Here is a 23,206-nt window from a genome sequence, read left to right as displayed (position 1 = left end):
GCTCGACGTGTAGGTCTTTTAGCCCCACAGCTTCATTTCTAAAACATTGCCACCCTCACTGTGCACATTTAGCTCTAGCTGCAGGCTGGGACTCGATTTATTTCTTCAAATCTATTAACATATTATTAGCTGGCATTGTTTTCTAGTGTTCCTAAAACTGTGCTATGATCCTGTAAGTGTGCAGCAACAGAATACTGAAGCACTACTGCGTAACAATGCACAGGTATAAACATGCAATGTGGTAACCAGGGGAACAGACATCAGTTTCCTTGATGAAGGTTGTTCTGTGAGATTTCTTTAGCTCACCATTACATTCATGTTGTATATCTTTAAATTGGCAGATCAATTACAGGCCATAAACATTACCCTCTTGAAAGTTTATAGCCTGAGCAAATAAACCGTAATCACACAATGTTAATAATGTTTTAACTCTAACGAAGACTGAAATCAAACCTCACTTTAACGATTTCAAACATTGATCAGAACTAAGAAAAATAAAATTTGAATATATGTCAAAATACTGTCCGTACCTGAGTTGCTGGTCGCAGTGCTCTCCTGCTCGTCTGTCAGACAGGTGGCAACAGAAGGCAGCTTGGAGTCAATCATCTTCAGATATTGTTCCCTGGCAAGATTCAGAATCTCCTTCAAGTCATTGACAGGTATCGAGGTTGAGGCGGATGCTTCTTCTTTCTGTCCTGCACACAAACACACAAACAGAGGCTGGTTTTTATTCCAACATCTCAGGTTTAGTTTTTCGCTCCTGTGTGAACTGTGTGCTACAGGATTTTAGCTTCTGTGTTCTTTTGACTTTAAACTAGCCAATTTATTCAACAGGCAATTTTTATTACATTTGTAGTAATTGTCTGAACATCCGGACAAAAATCATATAATCTAACAAAAGAAAAAAAGTCTGGTAAATGTGGCTGTTACAGACCTGTGATAAGTCCGTCCAACCAATTCATTCGGACAAAGTAATATGTTTGGATGTCCTACCTACCTGTCACGCTATCTGTCTACAGCCTGCCTCTGCACTTCTACACATGAGAAGCTTAAATTAGCAAGCTAGTCGCACAAGAATGGCAAAGAAAGAAACAATGCACTTCTCTCCTCTCCCGCAGTGTTCTTGTGGACTTGTTCTGCACAGTGAGCGAGAGAGTGCAACTTTTTTAGTTCTGGTTAGTTCTGGTTTTGTCGTGCATTATTTAAAGGAGATAGTGCTCCTCTCTGGTGTGGCCCCACTGGGTGACAAAGACTTTAAGGAAGCAGTTGTACTTTTAAGAAAAAATCATAATGGCAAAGATGAAAATGAAAGATTTTTTTCTCCCTAAGTTATGTAGCTTATGTACCTGTCAAATGTAATTATTTTAGGACTTAATGTCCCTATTACTTTAGCATGTTTAACATTTTTATAGTGCTGCCCCCTGAAAGGTGACACTTTGAATTATTAGCTGAGAAAGTACAGAGTAGACCCTTATTATATCAGTCAAATATCTGCACTTTTGCTTTTTGCTAGGTGTGAAAGGGCATTTTAAAAATGTTTCAAGCTACATCAGAAAAAGTTCAGGGAGCAATTGAGAGTGAAAAAAATGATAAAGAAGTCCTGAGTACACACACATGCATAAACTCACATACTTTCTTGCATACTACACACACATTCCACACAATCTTTAAGACTTCCAACAGTACTTCTAACTTTTCCCAGATAAATGCAGAGTCAGAATATCCTGCGATGAATTCATTAAGGTCTGTGGTCTTTTCGGGACTCTTCATTCTGCTCTCGGCTTTCAAAGAAACAGCCATATTAGTTTTCCTCAAGTCTGAAGAATTTCACTCCGCTTCCTTTAATCTGGCTGCACTCCACTGCTGTTTCGCTATCTTTGCTTGCCAAGGGGACTTTATGTGCGTCTGTAAAATAATGATATTTCAACAGTCTCACTGTGCAGCAGCCTGTGCAGAGGGCTGGAGAGAGCTGAGAGTAACAGATGACAGTTCAAGAATCTCAGAGTGGCCCCACGACAGAGGATACTTCTCTTTCATCCATTTGTTTTTGTTTTCTCAGGTGTAATTACTCATCTTAAAGACTGACAATTGATCTCAAAAGCATTTGTATTCTGAATAAACACTGAGGACATTTTTCTCTACCAGCAGGTGAATAAATGCCATATAGCCAGTGACTAAAGTATAAAAGCACATTGTTGGTCTGATTTTACTACTTTTTTCATCCAACCAGCATTTCTTAACCAGAATTTACCGATAATCTTGTTGTTATATATAACAGAGGAAAGCAGCAAATCTTTAAATTTAAAGTTATAATCTCAAAAATCTCAGTTTCGTTCTCTTTGGCAGCACCTCTGGTGATAAACGGTAATTGTGGGAGCACATTTCCCAGATAACCAGACAGTGTTGCATGTGTGACGTCCACGGTTGGCTCCGGTTGCAACTCTTGATTTTCCTCGCTGACGGTCTCTTTCCTTTTTAGACTGTTTGCCTTCATCTGAGTGTCGAATTTGTTTCTTTTTCTTTGGATTTTCACTTATTGTTGAAGTTGTATCTGTAGTCATCGATCTTTTCTTTGTTTGTTCAGCCATAGTAGATTACTGTTTACTCGCAACACTTGCAGAGACCGGAAAAAGCAGCCGCTTAGCTCCACCTACCCTCTCTGGCAGACCAACCACTGCTGGGTGATGGAAAACGTGTCACTAACTGGGCGCCACTTGTGATTTTTTCCGCAAAAGTTGCACCAGACACCCAGTCTGTAATTCTGCAAATGCTAAGGCTTTCATCAGTGGGCCATAGGCTCAATCACCATTGTGTTACCTCATTTGGCGATAGTGACTTAACAGACATTTATTTCAATGAACATCTTCGAGATTATTACTTTAACAAGATGGAAGCAGCAAATATTTGGCATTTTTGTTTGAACCAAAATAAAGAATGAATTATCATAATAGCTGCAACAGTTTGTATAAATTGACTAAACAACAATCCTGTATTAAACGTATCCTTAATTAGATAGATAGGTCATAATAATGCAAACATTCTTATTTCATGTTTCTTAAGAGATGAGCCATTAACCAAATGAAATAATAAGTTCTCCTTTTCTTGGCTTTGCAAATGTTACAGTTTCTTGGTCCCCAGAACCATGAAGACTTGAAGACTTGACATGAGGTCAGAGTGGCTGTGTCAGTCTGGGCAACATGAAGATGGTGAAAAAGACTAATTAAAGAAGGATGTGAGCCAGCAGCCATCTTCAGGGTCAGTGTGGGTGTCAATGACATTAGACCAACACATCCTTTTCAAATTATCCTGATCAGACTATTAAACGTTTGGCTAAACATTGTGCAGTGCACTCTGAGTTTATGTTTATGTGAATGTTTCTTTAAATCAACAAAAAAATCTTTGACTTTTAAATCATCCAACAATGTCCAACTACTGATGCTCCTGCTTTGGACACATACCTGACATAATCTGAGGGAGCTCAAGATGCTGTTCTGACGCCTGTTCTTGGTTATTATTGTGGGTACACTGTTTCTCTAAAAAACAACTAATATGGGGACAAAACCTGTTTTACTACAACAGCGTGTAACCGTCTTCTGCAGGGTCTACACAAAGTTCACCACCATCTTTTCTCTTCCGAGAACTGTGTTCGTCTTTCTATTTCAGCAGCTCTCTAAATGCCGTACTTACTGAGATATTCTTTGAGTACGAGTGTCTGGACCTGGGTCACCTTCCGCTCTCTCCTCAGCAGGCTGTCTCCTTGGAGACAAGGCAGGGGGCAGAGGATGCTGCCAGCAGCTCCTCCTTTTCAAAGAGACAGAAAGTAGTGAATGAAAAAAAGAGAGAATGATTGGTTGTGGGGATCTAACAGACACGTCTAAAGAAAGACACTGTTATGTTGCATTAGGAGGGCTGAAGGAGGCAGTATTTTTGAGATTGACCCACAATAGCAACTAAAAGTCAGGATTTCTCTGCCCCTTCTGCTTCGATTCTGTTGTTACTTGTATCAAAGTGATGCTTTTACCCTTTTCAGGTCCAAAACAAAGTATTAAAGTGAGAAAAATATTAATCTTTAAGGTGTCATAAGCGAAAAATATTGAAAAGCACTTGATTAATAAACTCTAACCGAAAGATTAACCTGAAATAGCTGTTATTAAAATACAGCAAACATTTTGTTCTGGCAATATAGACAACCTTATGCTAGCGTTGCACACAAAGGTATATTGATATTTTATGCTTTTGTTCAGGTGCAAAAACCCTCAGGTGAGCGTTTTAACACTTTCACTTGTGTTGAAAACTGTTCTGTGTTCATGCTGTGTCAGTGCAGCTGTTAGGGCACCGCTCACAGGCTGGCTGTGCATTTAAAAGGTATTTCAGAAATGTCTCCTGAAGGTTGAATAAAATGTTAACAAGAGCAGGAACTCTCAGGAGGAAACACCACAGTCGGTCTCCTGAATATCATATAAAGCCCAAGAACAATGAAGGACTTTCATAGGGGAGGACGATTTAGTTTCAGGGAGCGAAACAAACATGTTTGTTCTTCTAGTCAGCCATTACCAGCCAAGGTTTTCTGATCAATCATCCATCCAGTTCTCACCCTGCCCACCTATACATTTACACCTTCCTCCTCTCATCTCTCTCTGTCAGTCAGTCTGTCCCTTGAATACCCTTTCTCACTCTTTTCTTCTCTCATTGATTTTCCCCCAAAGATGAGGAAACCTTGAACAGAACAGTCACAACTCTCCAGTGCTGCGAAAGAGGAGACAAACGAAGGGGAAGTGTTGAAGTCGCAGGAAAAAACGGCAAAAAACAAAGAGATGAAGCCCTGTTTGCGTCTGATGAGAAATGACAACCCTTCAATGTGTGTAACCGAAGCTAGAAGAGCTTCTACTTCAATCACGCCGAGGAGCTGCTTTAAAAGCAAAGCGGCACTTGAAGGGCTGCTACATGTTCCCAAACCTCCAAATGTTATTAAATGAGTGCTCGTTAATTGTTTATTAGAGCACAGACTGTGAAGCGCTTCTCCACAGGAGGGGTGGAGTGAGAGACAAAGATACTGTTGTGAGGTGAACGGGTCAGAAGCATGCTGGTGTTATCGTAGTTTGGATCAGCAGGAGAGCTGAAGCAGCGGCTGTGACACGCAGCTCATGGAGACAATTAAGGTACTTTTAAAATCCTGAGCATCAAAATTTCTTATTCTACTCTTTCTTCTAAGAGAATCACGTTGTTTTTAAGTCTTATCCAGAAATAGATGTCTGTATGTTTATGGATATACTGCAAGCCCAAGCTGCTAATTGGCTAATGATGGCAAATTAGAGGAAAATAAACCAATACAGGTTTTAAAAAAGAAACTCTCTGCACAACAACCAAATTCAAAAAGGTACAGGAGGAGAAGGCTGAGGGACGATTGTGCAATAATTAATGGCTGATGATTTTGTTCTCTCAGACGCTTAAAAAAAGGCCTGAAATGCCTTCCAGACTTTTCTTTGATATGAGGTTTACTAGAGAGGGACAGACATGAGGTAACATTCATGTGGACTTTTGTGCAAATTTCAAAGATTTTACCTCCAGGCGTTCCTGAAATTTTACTTTCACAAGTACACGAGGAGAGAAGGACGGACAGACATAATGCCTCGGGAAAGGCTGTCACAAACGTGGAGGCATAAAAACCCTGCAGCATAACATCAGGAAAAGACATGATCCATTTTTTAAAAGTTTTTTGTCTGTCTCTTTCTGTCCCTCAAACAGATTATAAGGTCTGAGGTTCTGCGACCTAAGGGTTTAGCAAAGTATAGCGACGCTGGAGCACTCAGCAGTGGCCGTGACGCACATACACAAACACACACACTCCGGTATGAACATGAAAACATAATATACCTGATGATGACAGAGACTTCTCTCTCAGCAACCCGGAGACAGTTGCCATGGCAGCCGCTCCATTGATTTGGCTGTCTGAGTGCAACATCCTGACCCTGCAGGATCCACAGTCGCCGTCATCAGAGCCCTGGACTAACAGGAAGTAGTGAGCGCTCTCACCTTTCACCTCCACATCAGGGACTGCAGGGAGCAGGCAGAAGAAAATGGATTACACTCAGAGTGACAGCTAGGAACTTTAGCTTTTCATATTTTACAAACTTGCTTAATTAAATCGACTTGTTTTATTAATTTTACATTTTATATTGTGATTATTTTATTCATACATTTCTAATCATACTCAGAGACCAATGGATCGAGTTCCACCTCCAATCCGTTTCCCAAAAGTAAGGCTTTATTATCTGTATCATTCAAGTCCTAATTACCAACTTTAAACCCACAAAATTGACACAGCTCCTCTCTGCTGTTGCATAATGGTCATCCATAAAAAAAGAAAGGACTTTACATTAAAAGAGAAAACAGTCTTACCAGGTAAGGACTTTGGTCTCCTGGCTATAGACTCTCTCCAGCGCTGGGAGCTGAGCACGCTGGCTGCAGGCTGGGCGACGGGGGTGATTATACAGGACAAGCTGAACAACGCTCCAACCTTCAGACAGACACACAGTATATAAGGATAAACATACACAGTAGCAAGAAAAAGAAGACAAGCCTGCACACTTACTGCTACAACGTTTTGGCACAATGGTCTTCATTTTTGTAGCAGTAAGTGCAGGCTTGTCTTCTTTTCCTTGATTGCCCTGCACGCGTGTGATACGCATATAACCATACTTGAATAACATGGATTAGTATAGTTCTTGTGGAGAGTAAAGTAAACCAATTCCCTTTATAAGTCTAAATGGAATAAATGTACTTTTTTACTTAATGGGAAACAAAGTTCTACTGACTGTTTTCCCCCCTAAGATTTGCATATATAAGGGAAGAGATCAGAGGCTGGTACCTTTCCGCGCAGTGACCTCAGCTGATCCAACAGAAGTTTAGCTTTCATTGACTTCCCAGAAAGGCTCCTGTGTGTTGTTTATAAAGGAGCAAAACAGTGTTGAGAAGGCAAGGTGTCGAAACTGCATTATATAACATCTGTGGAATCAATAGAGTATTAAAACCTGTATGTGTGGATAAAAAAATAAATAAATTGTGTTTAATATTTGTTCCCAAGAAACCCACACAAATGAGGATACAGTTCAAACTGGGTGTTGGACATCAGGAAGCTTGGCAGGTCCGATAGATTAACCAACTGGACCAGGTCTAAAACCGGTGCGTAGTAATGGAAGACCTGCAAACACAGAACAGACAGACAGACGGACAGACAGAGGGTGTTTAATGAGAGAAAAACAACAAAAACAAAGACAGTGAACATACTACTTAAGTGTCCTTGAGCCAGATACTGAACCCTGACCAGTAAGAATCTAGCTAGTGACTTCGGGCCCTTTTGTGATGGGAGTACCAGGTGCCTGCCAGTAGGGAGTTGTAGTAGTCAATGCGTGATATCACGAGAGCCTGTAGAGCCAGCAGTTGCGTTGCATGCTCTGAGAGATGGGGTTGGATCTTCCTGATGTCGTACAGGGCAAATCGTCATGGCCGCGCAATCGAGGCCACGGGAACCTTAAAGGTTAAGCTGGTCGTCAATTATGACGCCCAGATTCCGGGCAGACTTGTTCAAGTGGCTGTGAGGATGACCGAGGATGCTTTCGAAGAAAAGAAACTCACTATGAAAATGTGTTAGTTGTAAGTTACTATAAATAGGTTACTATAAATAGTAAGGACTTTAGGACTTTAAATTAGATGTCAAATTATTGTTTCAGCATTAAACACATTACACCAACCACCTACAACACACCAAATGACCTCAGGAATCCGTTGCACTTTGTTAACCATTGTAGGTCAAACTTCAACAGTCAGCAGCTGCCCTACTTACCTAATGAGCTCATTATGTAGTGGGAAATCAATAATATATAAATCAGTGGTCACATGGAATAACAGGCCATTTGCATACACAGAAAATTACAAGAATACCAAGGAGAGCCCGAAATCTCAACCGCATAATTTATTGATTAGAAACGAAGAATGACCCATTTCTGATAGACTCCTATGGACGAAGAGCAGCTGAGGATTTTAACGAACTCGGGATGAATTCACAGCTTCACTGGTAAGTCAGGAAACTTTATCACCCTCTTGTCCAAACGACTGAAGATTCACACAGATCATTAAGACTTTAAATATTAAATTGTCGTAATTACTTGAAACCATATGTAAAGGTTTTAAACAGCAAATGTCTGTGAATAAAATGTTTGTGTATGTTTACGCAGGATATTCAACATGTAATCACTCCAAAAGGGACTTTATTTTCTGATGCTGTTTTTTATATTGAAGGGGCATTTTTACACATCATCCTTATTCATTCCTTGTAAATAGATTGCTGTTATTTTGTCTCATGTACTTCCCTGTGAATAGCTGCGCTGCGTTGAGCAGTAAGTGCCACTCATTAGCAGTTTATTGTTGTGTTACACTGTGTATCAGTCATTCACATACAAGAGGCTGCTGTGAAGGCACTTCACTGACCAACACTGGGTCTATTTTCATAAATACTACAGAAAGCTCAGATTTCTATGCCTACAAAAAAACACATCAGTTAAGTTGCGTTACACATAAAGTGCTTTGTGAAGCCTCAAGAGATTAGGCATCAACAAATACAGTAGTTGTTGCAATTTGCGTAAAAAAGAGAAGAAATAAAACAGAGGAAGCTTCCAGCAGTGACAGACTGATGACTGAGTGTTACTGCAGGTTCTGAGGCTAAGTGTTTGAATGCGTATTTTGTGACCAGAAGTTTAAAACCCCAAAAAGAAAGCGCAGTGTGAAGCTGTTTCGGTCCTTTGACAAACACGGTTCAGGTGCTTTTAAGCAACTCCAAGAGACTAAATGTCAACAAAGGCTGTGGGGCAGCAGATCTGTGTACAAGTGGAAGAGAACAAAGTTGTTCTCATATGCAGCTCCCTGGAGAATAAAGTTCAAAGAATAAAAAAGGTGACGGTAACACGATACAGGGGAATTTCTTTTATATGATTAAATGTGTAAGAAGAATGCACACTAGAGTTGGGACAACAGGGTTTTTAAGGCCATATATTATATTATTACACGGCTGTGTTAAATACTTGGTTCTGAATGGTGAATTACGGCATTCCGAGGTCTTTTATTTCTTGTTAACAGACCGTTGCTAGGGATGCGACTCCAATCACACAACTCAGAGGACTAACTGTAATCATATCAATCCGCCGAAAGAAGTCCGGTAAATTTGACGTTGGTCTGTTTGCAGAGGAAAGGAAGAGATGAAAACAGCGATAAAGGTTAAACGATGCAAAAACTGAAGGCTACGACAAAAAAGAAGACGGCACTTGAAGTAAACATTAAACAGAACACAGTACAGGATACAGCAGTGTTCAAAGACGTGGATAACAACCTCTCACTATACATTATCCCTTACATAAATATCCATACACAAGATCTACATAAACTTTGATATATAGTAATGACAACAACATCAAAAATATGACAGATATTCACATGCCAGTTAATCTACATGTTTGCTTGCAGGTCATATTTAACGTGCAGTGTTTTGGTAAGCATTACGTTAAACAAGCACTTCAGCTTTGATGCTTACCCAGCACAGCGTGGCCTCCCCGCACGCTGAGGTTAGGCTTAGTGTTTATCTCGACAGTTACGTCTGAGAGTCAGGAGGCCTGAGAGTTTTTGTCTGAGTATACTTTAGATTGTGGATGATTTGTGTGTGTGTGTGTGTGAGTGCAAGTCATTTCACAGTCGCTTATCCCAGCAGTGTGGAGATGTGATAGTTTTGTTCTCCTCAGAGTTGTTTTTTTTGTGTGTGCCAAGACAATCACCGCCATCTGCTTCTTTGTACAGGGATCTGATGAGATCACACCCACGCAAACACAACACAAACACACATACAACCACAGACACACCGTCTCAGTCTCCAAAGACGTGTAATGAGTAGCGCACGCACACACACACACACACACACACACACACACACACACACACACACACACACACACACACACACACACACACACACACACACACACACACACACACACACACACACACACACACACACACACACACACACACACACACACACACACACACTATCTGTTGTCAGACACAAACTCACACAGAAGACAATGGTGAGGATAGATGTTAAACATTATCAAATGTAAAACAATCCTTCTTTATCAGGACTGGAGCCAGAAGAATCAATTATTTTATTTCTGTAGCGTGTACAACAGCCGTCCTTATGTCTTCACTGTTAATGCTATTAATGCCAATAAAGGCTGCCTGTGTGATGTGTGCATGTGCACTATAAGCTATATGACATTAAGCCATACATTCTAGGGTGTGTGTGGTTTAATGTTATGGATATTAATCTACATATAATACTCATTAGAGAACTGCACTACACCAACTGTTATATAAGAGGCGGTCTCACACAGAGTCCAGCATACACACGTACACAACTTTTACACTGCACACAACCATCACAAACACACAATACAGCCTGATAGCTAACTGTTGTAGCATGTTATAGTAACAATTAAAACAAAATCAGGAAAACCATTCAAATGTATTTTACAATATAGAACTTAAACTATTAGTTGACTAATTGATTAGTCAGTCAACAAACACTTCTTTGATTGTGTTTAAGTGATTTATCAAGCAAAAAGACAAGGAGTCTATGGTCCTTTTTACATAGTTCTTCCGCAACAGCGCTGTAACAAAGCTCCGTCAACATACTGCTTTTGCCACCTTACTTTGGACCAAGCAATGCCAGTGTAAAGCCGCTCCAGTGTGTGTTTTTTTCATGGCATTCCAGCGTCGTGGAAGCAAAACGCGTGTGCAGTCTTCACACGCACACACACACGGCGCTGTTCCGCCCTGCTGGCTCCAGTGTTTACACTTATGCCGTTTCGCCTCTGTTACTACCACCGATGTCGGCTCTGAGGGGGAACGACTTCAACCCACTATTCCGGCTCCGTGCGTTCTACTGAGAAGATGAAACGTAACAGAGGCGTAATGATCCTGCCTTGAACTGGCGGTGTAAAAGGGGCTTCATTAGAGCGAGGCTACAAATGGAGCTGAAATTGTCCATGTCCTAGCTTCTCTATTGTGAGGATCTGCAGCTTTTCTCCATTTCATATTATTGTTAACTGAATATCTTTTGTTTCTGGACTGTTGGTCAGCCAACTCGTCAAGATGCCAAAGAGGGCTTAACCTTTTTCTGGGATTTTATCAACTAAGTTGTAGAAACATTTCAGAATTGTTACAGTTTATCCAAACTGAGGGAACTGAAACATAAATGTGTCAAAAATGTTAATTATGGTTGGCTTAGGAAGTAACACTAGGGCTGTCGACGAATATTCTAAATTTGAATATATAACCGAATTGTATTAAAAATGGATATTCATTTATTAAAATTTATATTCAATGTGAAAAAAATCCGCACTGTCGTGCGATCTCTGGCGTGTTCTCGTATGTCCTCGCGCGCACTCTTGGTTACGGAGCAGCTTTGAATGCATCACAAAGTCATTTTATATGTTAATCATTAACTTTAGTTTAGCTGAAACAAGCTAATACATATAATAATATAACAACCGTGTGACGTGTGGTAATGGTGGGGGAGAACTCAAATCCCAGCCCGGTCAGAGAGAGAGATTCTCACCCCCAGCGTAACAGACAGGTGTAGGTATTTTGATTTGACATGTTTATGTTAAATAAATCTACCTGTCACAGCTCGCTCGGAGCGCTGTTCTACTGTAATCAACTAATTGTTTATTTTGCAAGGTGTAGGAAGCGTATGTTGATGTTTTAAAAAGGCATGTTTATGTTTAAAAAAATATCTTTGCAAGTTTGTCTTGCGTTGTATTGTTGTGCCCTCTAGTGGACATATCGCACAAAAACTGATATTCGAATAGTTCGAACTTCGGTGTTTTTTTAGAAGGAATAAACGAACAGGATTTTTGGCCAGTTTAGACAGCACTGAGTAACACATGACTATTGCCCTTTATGAGACGGCAAATCTATATTTGAATACAATTTTCTGACAACAAGGTCATCGAGATAAAGAAGTCTGCAGTCATTTGGCATAAATACATTCGATTTATCCGTGATGGCCCTTCTGTCACTTGTTCCTCCATGTGATTAAAGAATAACCAGGAAGTGACCCGTTTGAACTCATCTCCTTCAAGCCACCAGAAATCATTAGGAGATGGGAGTGTGTGCAGCGCGTTCAGCTCTTCAGCTTGAAGGTAAAATGAGGGTTAACTGGGGTTAAAAGAAAAGGTTCAGCCATAATGCTCTGAACATCCTGTCAATCAAAACAGTCCCTAAAGATGAAGAACATGGACACACACATGAGACTATCACAGTCTTATTTCAAGCTGCAGGTAAGAACTGTGTTAAAAACATTTAATTTTTTACAAACAAGATTTCCTCACTGACAACATTTGGATCATGTTCAGGGCCTACAGCACTCTGGCAGAAGACTCTGTGCTCGTTCTGTGGAGACACACCGCGGGCATGTTACAGAACAAGTCTTTGTCAGAGCAGAAGAATGAAGAAATAATGAGGCGAACAATTTGACTTTTGAAACGACAATGCTATTGACTGCCAATGAAACCCGTAAATGTGGCTGCCTGAGGTGTTTGGAATAGTTAAATGAGATGCAGCGATGACTTCGCCTGGTTGCAGACCTCTGAATCGCTGCTCGCACCTCAGATTTTGGTCATTGATTGAAAACGATTTGTTGTTGTGCCAACTGAATGCTGTTCCTCCACATTCAACCCAGCTGAGATGTGTATGTCAGATTAAGAGTGGGAACATGTTTTTCCTACATACTGCCGCCAGCTAGCTTTAAGCTATACCTGTGAAAAAAGACAACAAGTATGGACACAGATATATGGGTTGTTTTAGGTGAACAGAAAATATGAATCTTTGATCCACTGTGTGTAATCTTGAGGTTTAACAAATGTTTTCCACAATTTGAAATATTTAAGAATAATTCAAACTCTGCATTTTTTACCTGCTTGCAGTCTGCTAGTATCTGAGCTGCATTTCAGGTGACTGCCACCACCAACTGGTTGACAGCGTTAAACTGTGAAACAAGCAGCAGTATGCACCATTCAAACAAAACAGAGTCCTACTCATACCTCCACAGGTTACCCACAGGTTAATATCTATTTACAGATTCTACATAGAAATGTAGATTTGGATTGTAAGGGGCAAGTGTTCCGGTTTCCGTTTGTACTACGCTTGTAGTCCGAGTAATATTGACCAATCACATATCAGCAGGCTGCGGCATATGCAAGAAAAACAGTGTGGAGAGCAAAAGCAGGCAGAATGTAACCCGCAGTAATGACAACCCGGTTCCCATTGGCGGCTATCTAATGATTTAGCTTCTTATCAATCTTTATAAACAGACATCTGAAGCAAGTTCAGCTAACAATCTGCTCTACATCAAAAATTCAACTTGAGATAAATTCCTTGACGCTGTATCACGAAACAGATTTCCAGTACAGATTTCCCAACTTCCTCGAAGCCATCAGATATGATCCGACCTCCGTTCAACAAATAAGCATTTAGTAGTTTTCTTTCCTCTTGAGGACAGACCTGACAAAGCTTCATTTTTACTTTTTACAAATCTGCATCATGATGTTGAAATTTTGACAAAGGCAAGAGCCTTTAATTAAAGTAAATCACAAGAAAAATAGTTTCTTTCTCTGTAAACAGTGCAGCATGCGGAAGAGGAAGTTTATCGCTAACGGTTGGCTACACGCCCGCCATGTTCACCATTGTCCCCAGAGGCTGTATTGTCATCAGACTATAGCTGATGGGATCCGAGATTGCCCACAGGCTATTTTAAAAGGGTGGTTTCACACCTGACAGCTTTGGTCTGAACTTTCGAACTTTACTCAGAAAGTCCGGTTCGTTTGGATTGGTGATAACAAACATTCAAACTCTGATGCGGACCAAACCACCGGACCATGGTCCGCTAGAAAAGACGGGACTCGGTCTGTTTCCAAATGAGCCACACTGCGGTTCGATTCAGTTGAGAACATAATCACTTAAAGTAAGACCTAATATAGGAAGCAAACCAAAGCACTGTGCATTGTGGGTTGTAAACAGATGTTGACATTTGCAGAGACAGACGTGCGGCCAGGCGGCAAGATGAGTAGAGGACAGACGTCAGGGAGCAACAGGTGAGGGCTCCAATAGAAATATGGGCTTTCACAGATGCTTATCAAAACGCACAACAATACAGAGGTGTTCAAACTGCTCAGTGAAAAACTAAAGGAGAGTGGATCGAACTGTGGAATAATGTTGTTTTAAAGTAAAAAAAACAATACAGTAAAGTCTGCCATTCTCTCTCTTCTTCTTTTCTCTCTTTGTTTACTTCGGGGAGTTTTCCCACATGGAAATTCTGACCAATCAGAAAGCAGCTTCTTCGCGCATCAAAACGTTTGGTCTGATGGTAAAAGCTGCCGTGTGAACACAAACCAAACTCGAGGCAAAATGCAACATTGTAACAATTTGGTCTTTGATTCAAACAAACGGACTTTAGGTGTGAAAGCACCCAAAGTTATGTTCTCCAAGCAACAGTAAGACATTAACTGTCACTGATGGAGGTGGGATGGATTTTAGTGTTACCTCTTAAGCTGAGGTTTGAGTTAAGTTCAACAATAATAAAGGTCAAAGTGTACATTAAAGACATGAGGACTCACCTCAGACTGCAGTTTGTGGTCTGTAGTGGTGTACGGAGCCTGCAGAAGGCTGGGCTCTGACTTCTGCTGCACTGGAGAGCGCAGAGAAAAGCCATCGAAACGGAGCTCCGACACATACTGAGAGAAAAACATACAGAGAGGAGAAAAAGTCAGAAAGCAGCAGGTGATTTCATTCTTTCGATTTAATTACAATCATAGCCCAGGCCTGACTCTGTTCGCTGTGCCGTTAAATCAAAGGTTTATTCTCACGCTTTGCTTTATCACATGGCACACCTGCACACATATAGCTCTGCACCGCACAGCTGTAAAGTAATGGTGGTTGTTCTCAGACAGGCATTTATTCCTGTAGGAATTCAGCTTTGTTCCAGCGCTCTCCAACTGTGAAGCTTTTACTGAATGACTGCTGGAGCCCACTCGCTTCTGAAGAAAACAACTTAGCAAAGGTCACTTTATTTAAGGAGAAGCTGCATGTTTGCCGAAGGTTAAGCAGACTCTGAGTTAAGGACACACAGAGGGATGAGTGGAGAAGACTATTGTCGGGCATGCTGGAGCATCACCAGATGGACTAGGATGATAATCCAACTGCTTCGATTATGGTGTGATTGATGGTCGATTTTTGAAACAATAAAAGAGTTTTTTAATAATTTGCTAACTTGCTATTGGCTTATATTTGTTTGAATGAACATTTGTGATAAAAAAACTAATTGTTTAAATGTGTTTGAATCGTGGCAAATTTATCAACGTTAAAGTGTCATTTATTGTCAAACCATAACCTTTGTTGCACTTGAGGCTGTAGCCCCTTCATGCTACACTTACATATCAGAAATGTTCAATCATAAAAAATTGGCAGGAAAGGAACAAATGCGACCAATCTCTCAGGCATTAAACCCTTTTAAAACAAGGCTGTTTCCTTTTCATAAAAAGGGTTGATCTTTAAAAGTCAAACCTTTTATTTAACACGAGGACATTATTTATTTTTAGATACAGCCTGATCAATGTGTAGAGGGCAACTGCAATTCTCAGCCAATTTAAAGCCCCTAAAGTATGAGACATAAGGGGAAACTGCAGCGAAACAGTTTGCTGAAGAAGAATAGCACAAAATTGGCCAATTCTGTCCAGAGACAGAAAACTGCTGCTCCTGCCAGAGCTCCTGCTTAATGAGAAAGAAGTACAAGTGGGTGTAAAGTAATCTCCAGAGTCTTAACTAAAAATGCTGTCAACTCACCTCAGCCTATTCACGTCGACACTAAAAGGCAGTGTGTGGAGCTGCAGGGGAGCAGGAAATAAAGTGCACTACACGGCCAGCCGGACATTAGAACAATTACTCTTTAACATCGCTTCCAAAAATAATGGGCTCAAATTTGCTGCGTTAACAACCTTCACTCTTTGGGAAAGAACTTTCACAAGGTGTTGGAGCAGAAATTGCAGCAAGTCTGATGTGGAAACAAACTCTGAGAGTGGACTTTTTTGGAGAGTAGTCTACTCTAGTAAAAAGGGCTGTGACCGTTCTGAATTTTTCTAACCGCTGTGAAACACTAACGCCCCCTTGCTGTTTGTCGGTTAACCGCCGCCCCAGCCTGCTGCCGTTTTGTTTATTTAGCTACACAATCTCCCAGACAGAAAAACATCATTGACATGAGTGAACACAGCATGAGCGGTGGAATTATGAGTTTACAATCGCTACTAAGAGGCTGTTCAGACCTGGGGTCCGTTTCACAAAGAAGGTTCAACAAACTCTGAGTCTAACCCTGAACTCTGAGTTGATCTACTCTGAGATAGGAAACTCTGAGTTTTCGGTTCCAGAACAGCTGATCAGAGTTAGTTCAACCAACTCTGAGTAGGTTCAGCCGGAGTTAAGTGCGTGCACGCTGACTACAAAAAGCCAGCATTAATGGAGCCCCGAGTAAATTCACAAGTTTGAACTGGTCTATTTATTTAATACTTAATCACGACCCAAAACTAAAATTTATATTGATTTAGGAGCTATCCAGCCGGAGAAAAACGTACATGGAAGCAGTTAAAAATAAAACACCAGAACATCATTCAAAGGCGCGGCTCAGGCAGAACAGGCTCTTGGCTGAACCTCACTTCAATCATATTTTAAATATTAAACTAATGAAATATCATTCAGTGGCTGTTTCAATGTGCATTAGCTTTATCCCTAACATGATGCTGACTTCATCAGCGGGTGATCGTGGACTAGAGTGACGACGTGATATAAAACTTAGTTTGATCATGAAGCCTGATGCTCCTCCACAGCTCTGTGTTTATCATATGATACACAGCAGACTGGAGTCGCTGGTAACAGTGACAGACAGACAGGCAGACAGAAAGATCCGCACGATTATAACACAGATCCACGTTATGAAGCATCAGTCTCCTCCCCGTGCTGCATTATTATAAACTATGATCTGCACGCGGGTTATAGCTCCTGCTCGTATGTGTGTGTATGTATGTGGATAAATGCGTCCCAGACCACCTCCGTATGTGATCCGATCACGAAAACCTCATGTTAATACCAGGTCTGAACGGGGTCTAAGTTCGTATCCTTATTTGTTGAAATGAAATCTGTGGTGACGGGCTAGTTGTTGTTGTAGCGGCTAAACAAGCATGTCGCAAGACTGCACACGGGCTCGTCTGCCCGATTAGACGTGCAGAGGGTTGAAACAGCGGTTCTCTGACAGCCAGGTTTCTTTTGCTGATTACTGTGATTTTTAAAACGACTTTGTTGTTCACTTTGTATTGTTCTGCGTGGAAAGATGAGGTGCGTTCCTAGGACGTAGAGATCGTGAGTTTACTGCATGCCTTTAAATTTTAATGCTCCAGAGACGCTGGACGCATACCGAGCAACATCACTGGGTCTATGTTTAAAAATAAAAAAGCGGTGATGACGGACACCTGGTCCACTCCGCGGTTGGCTTCACATAACTGCGGTATTGCAGTCACCGTCACAGCCCTATGAGTAGAATCGAGGTAGAGCAATCATCAGACAGAAAATGTTATTCGAAGAGGATCTTTAAGAGCAAGATCTGCCAGTTCTAACCCCTCAACCCTCAACCCTCAAGCCCATTCAGCCAACAACCCTGAGACCACTCTTTTCCAGCTTGTCCATCCTTTTGTTGAAGAGGTTGAGAGGCCCTAGTCTAGAAGACGTCCAGCCAGGAGTCAGAGTCAGAGCAGGGCCGTGCCAGGAGCAAGGCAGAGCTATTTCCCGTGACCCCTGAGCAGCTTGTAGTAACAACTTCAGATTCATTCATCAGCAGAGAAAGACATCCACTCAAATCAATTTAAAAGATATTTGCAAAACATACTCTATGCTCTTGTGTTGTATACAGTCTACGTGTGCAGAGCGGAGTTATTTTATAGAAGATAAAGGAACAAACAGGGAGGCATGATTGGCCTGACCCGTTGTTACCCTTGGTTCGGAAGGTTGTAAAAGGAAAGACTGTTTTCTCTGCCATCACTCAGTGAACCATGCGGGCTGTGTGCTCCAGCCAACAGAGAAAACTGCTCATAATAAAAAGTTCAGGGCAAGCAAGTTCAAAAGGATGCAGCTTTTTCTCATTAACTCTACAGTACCCACACACAGACAGAGAGTTGTTTAGAAGAAATACGTTGGACCTCACATACACCCTTCATCTTTCATTCCCGCTTTAATCACAACTACTAAAATTACTTCAAAAGTTTACTCAGGTCCATACAAGAACTACGTTTTCTTGACGAACAAAACAGTCACCCACGTACACATTTATCTGCAGGACTCTGAACTGAGGTACGCACATATTGTCCACACAAAGACCCACCCACTTTAATAAGCCTCCTTGTCCCCTCTCTCCTCTGCTCCTAACCATTACATTGTGTTCTCCTGCTCTGCATTGTATCAGTTCAAGTGAGTTACGTTTTTCTCCACCTCCTTTTTCATCTTTCTACAGAAATTGAAGAAAACAAAAGTAAAATAAATTATGCAAAAAGTACTGCATCCTGATGTTTCTTCCGCACGCTCGCTTCAACATTTCAGTGGTCATTACCTTCTTCTCTCTGATAACCAGGCCGCCCCTCCACAGCTCTCGATGGCTGATGCAGCTCTCTAGGTCAGCAGGGGCCACCAGGCTGGCACTCAGGTAGGACGCTGCTTTCTGCCAGCTGGGTGAGGAAAAAAAAAAAAGATGATTTAGTTGACCAGCAGAGAGGATTTTTATGCAGATGATGATGCAGATATTTTTGCCTGAATTGAAATGAGTGCTTCTGCAGAAATGTTTTAAACTATTCATCCATTACTGTAAGCGACTCCTGCTCATATTTACGCTTATAAGACCCCCTGGTGGCGGACTGGGAGCATTGCACAAACAATAATGTGTAAATTCACACAGTACTGCTGCATTTCGAACTGCCTTCTCATCTGTTTTTAATGCTAAAGCATACTTCAGTGAAGTTAAAAAATGTGCATGTGTTTGCACACCTACACTCCATCATGTGAATGTACAGGTTTCCTGTTAATACAATGACATATGGAAGGTCCTTGTGTTATTATGTTTGCATATTAGATGTATCTCAAGGCGTCTTCATCGTTTGGTTTGTACAAACTTAATAAATGTGTATTTATCTCCTCACCCATTAGTGTGCTGCGTGACTAGCGTTGTCTTCGCAGCGTGCCAACAGGACATGTGTTTGAGGGCTCCCAGCAGAGGCAGCAGGTCTTTAATAGGAGGGGATTGCTCTGCAGAACCCAACACCAGCACATCCAACAAGGCTTTACCTAAGGGGGGACAAGAAATGGGACAAATCATAGAGGAATTCATTAGATATTTCCTCTCTTCCTCTTTTTAAAGTACATATCATGCATCCTCATGAGGGGTCAATGAACTAAGCTGGTTGCTCCACTGACACAGCGTTTTTAATAAGTAGGTAAAATTGCCTGCGTGCAAGTCTAAATATCAAGATCTTTGCAGGGAAAGTGTGAAGCCAGAACTGACTCCAGGTCCTCGGGGCAGCTCTCGATGGAGGGTTGCCGTTCGTGAACTTGTGGAGGAGGTGAGCTAAGAAATGCTCTTTAAGTGAAATATGGCTTCAGGAGGCAGACTGGCTGAGAAGTAGTCAGAGCAGAAGAATCCCATCTTCCCAGTGGTGAGTGCATATGTTTGAAGTAAACTAGGCAACCTTTTCTACGAGGCTGCAGCAGCAGGCGGATTTTCAAAAAGTAATTGCTTGAATTTGGACTGGATCTTTGTCACACAGCTGACGAGTTTGGCTTCAATAAACAGGTTTTTATCCCTCATTACTGGAAGCTTTTGGCAAAGACAAAACTCCAACTTGAGACATTGTTTCGTGCAATAAAATAACTTCTTGCTCCGCTGCCCCATCAGTTAGTAGACATTTGTTGTTTTCCTCATTAAAAAAAAAAAAAAAAAAAAAAAGGAAGCTGGGGTGCTCGAGCTGTCCTGTATAGACAGTCGTAACACCCAAAATCCTCTGAGAAGTACTGCATGGAAGGATTTTGTATTTAAAAAAAAAACATAGATGGAATAAGTGTGCCTTCAAATTAATTGGGTACATTTCATGTTTTGAATAATTCTGACAAAATGTTTCAAAACATTGACAGCCTTACTGAGCATCAAGATAACATCTTCGGGAATTAAAGTTATAAAATCAGCAGCTTAAACAAAAGGTACTGTGCACAAAGGAAGTGATTGGTCAACAGTACCTGGAGGTGGCAGCTTGTCTGACAGGAGATGCAGTCCTTCTGCAGCCTCCTCTAACAGCCTGTTCAGAAAAAACAATCAGATCAGATCAGAAAGACCTGCAGACCCAAAGGATAAAATGATACACTTGGAATATGATCCTTGAAGGCATAAAATATAACTTATTTTCGTCTTTAAGCACCCTTTTTTATTTCTTTTTTTACCTGTATATTAGCAAAAATATACAACTGTAACCCACTTGTAAAAAAGGGATAAATTATAAACTATTGTTCTTACATAAACTTATCAAAGGGGAGCACTCTGTACCATCAATGATGACAGTTTAAAATTTAATATCAACTATCAACAAATAATGAACTCACTGAGATATATCAGGCACACACCTGCAACACTGAGCAGAAACCAATCATACTTTTTCAAATAAAGAACAAAAGATATCATGTGTCGCTCACTCTGTCAGTGCTGGCTGCTCCTGTGAATCCTGATTACTCAGAAAGCTGAGACATGACTCCACAGCAGTAGGCGTCTCCTCCTCGCTGTCAGTTTTGTGATGGCCTGTCCCCAGCTCTTCCCAGTCTGAGCTGCAAAACTACAAACCAGGTGATGTAAATGTTTAGTATTAATTCAAGCTTTCATTTATCCCTGTATCAACAGCTTGGGTGTTTATAATCCTTATGCCTTTCCCTTTATAGGATTCAATAGGATAAAAATCAATATGGACTTCTAACAGTGTCTTTCACATGAGAGCAGCTGGTCAGCAAACAAGTGGACTAAACATGTCATTGAAAGAAAACAGACAAATGGAATTCAGAAGACAGATGTGATTGGGTACAGGGGCCCAATCCCAATCTCCACACTCACAGACTTTGAGGAGCGTTCACGGGAAGTGTGTGAGTGCTTAGTGCTGTCCCACTGTCAAATCACCTATTGCGTGAGTGCTCTGATGCTGACTTTTCAACACCAAATTACAGACTTTCTGTGAGGACACATATCTGCAGACTTCTCGCAGACTTCCCTGCGGGACTTACCCAGAGTTCATAATGAACTTGATGACGTATACAAACGTGATTGTTCAGCCCCCCACTAAATGTAAACAAATGTTCATACATTGAAGTAGTATTCAATAAAGTTGAACAAATGTAAACAATGCGAGTATGGATGGTGACGGGAACACCAAATCCATTTATCTGTAAGTGACAACAATTAAACATTTGCAAATGATTAACATTAATGCTTTTCTGACTTTTGATAGTATGTCAAATATAGCTTATCTTATCTACACATCTCTATCTATACATGCTGGAGTATCTGGTTTCCAGGCAACGTGTGATGCCATGATAGTGTGTCCCATTCCTAATTTTTATGCAGTTCTCAAACTCTCAGTGTTCAGTGCTTAGGCTTTAGGGTGGAGATTGTGATTGGGCCAGTATGTTGTTGGCATGATACAAAGTCTTTGGTAACTTCTATAAAAAAACATTGAAACTTGATTTTTTGGTTTCTTGTACTAAGATAACTGAAAAGAAGTGCTTTTAACTCTTCTATTCTTTTACTTTTCAGGAGCTGTTGGTCTTGAATGAAATGCTTTAAGTCACAAGTCAGGGGCACATGACTTTCTTGAATTTTCCAAATGTCTAACCTGTGTTACTCCTTGGCAAGCTTGAACAGCAAAGTACCACCTCTGAGCTGATGGGCTGCCACTCAGAGAGCAAGCTGGGAAAACAACGAGAGGAAAGGAGGTAAGCAAAATATGTGGAATAAAATAGTTCCTGTGTGAAAATCATGCTCATAGCTCATAAATTATTTTACCTGTAAACGCAGAGGTTCCTCTCCCTGTTTCCCGAGTTGAGATGTCCACAAGTCTGTCATATACCTGCTTCACTGGCTCCAGACCTGTGGACAAATGAGCTGTCACACTTCATCACAAGACTACAGGTTTATTTAGTATTAAACATGTAAATAGCACCCAGTGTGTTTAGCCCATCATCAATCTATTTACATGTACTGAAAAAGCCCTTTAAGCTGCTAAAATCTAATATCTGCCAAAGCCTTGTCAGTAATCAGCTTTAAGCACAATGCATCTTCTTACTGTAACTTTAGAATTGTTTTGACGGGGTTATTGGCATGTTAATAAGCCAAACATACGTGACTTAATTAACTTAATAATGTCTGCTCCACCGGACAAACCGCACACAAACAGCGTTAAGATATCTGGATATGTACAGCCAAAGTGTAAAGAGGACACATTTTAAACCACTAGCTAATTCAACTCGGTTTAGCACCGTTGACGTTAGCAGAGTTGACGAATTAGGAATTAACTGCTTCAAATAGAATAAAAACTTACATTTAAAGTCTTCTGCCAGGTCCTCAACAGCTGGGCAAAAGGATATGACCAATACGTAGCGGTCCATGTCGTGTAAACATAAGTAAAAGCCCGGTTAAAATGTCCTTGTAGTAAAACCTGAGTCAATTGTGAACGACTGCCTTTCGCGCACTGTCAAATTTCCCACCGTGTTTTCTTCTTCTGTTATCTGTACCAGGAGTTGGCGGTTTGTAACAGACTACAAAGTGCGCCGCCGCCCCCTAGTGGACAAAGACGGAACTACAGGATAGACCTACAACCGTCACAATCAAAGTGCATGTCTGTCTTTCTCTGATCAAATGGTGCAAACATCCAAATTGTTAAATTAATCTCTCTTTCCTTCCAATACAATATAAAGAACATTAAAGAATGCATTCTTTGTGGCACCACATCTTAATATGTCAATCATAGCTCAATAAAAATAACAT

At 40.9% G+C, this 23,206-nt stretch overlaps 1 protein-coding gene across 1 annotated transcript in view; it reads right to left on the bottom strand.

The window, feature by feature from the left end:
- The window catches only part of mtbp (MDM2 binding protein), a 31,959-nt gene extending 9,132 nt beyond the window's left edge, over positions 1–22,827 (bottom strand). Inside the window, exons 1-14 of the mRNA XM_069656937.1 lie at positions 22,761–22,827; positions 22,226–22,309; positions 22,056–22,129; positions 20,872–21,008; positions 20,422–20,480; positions 19,332–19,476; positions 18,749–18,863; positions 14,721–14,837; positions 7,107–7,201; positions 6,869–6,935; positions 6,400–6,517; positions 5,875–6,054; positions 3,688–3,801; positions 531–695 (exon numbers count right to left, since the gene is read on the bottom strand). Coding sequence (XP_069513038.1) covers positions 531–695; positions 3,688–3,801; positions 5,875–6,054; positions 6,400–6,517; positions 6,869–6,935; positions 7,107–7,201; positions 14,721–14,837; positions 18,749–18,863; positions 19,332–19,476; positions 20,422–20,480; positions 20,872–21,008; positions 22,056–22,129; positions 22,226–22,309; positions 22,761–22,827 — 1,537 coding nt within the window. The remainder of the gene's footprint in view (positions 1–530; positions 696–3,687; positions 3,802–5,874; positions 6,055–6,399; positions 6,518–6,868; positions 6,936–7,106; positions 7,202–14,720; positions 14,838–18,748; positions 18,864–19,331; positions 19,477–20,421; positions 20,481–20,871; positions 21,009–22,055; positions 22,130–22,225; positions 22,310–22,760) is intronic.
- Between the last annotated feature and the right edge of the window lie 379 nt (positions 22,828–23,206).

This window comes from Semicossyphus pulcher, unplaced genomic scaffold, assembly GCF_022749685.1.
Source record: "Semicossyphus pulcher isolate SPU_LCO1_2020_fin unplaced genomic scaffold, fSemPul1.0.p SCAF_9, whole genome shotgun sequence".
Classification (NCBI taxonomy): domain Eukaryota; kingdom Metazoa; phylum Chordata; class Actinopteri; order Labriformes; family Labridae; genus Semicossyphus; species Semicossyphus pulcher.
This window is presented reverse-complemented; position numbering and strand designations above follow the sequence as displayed.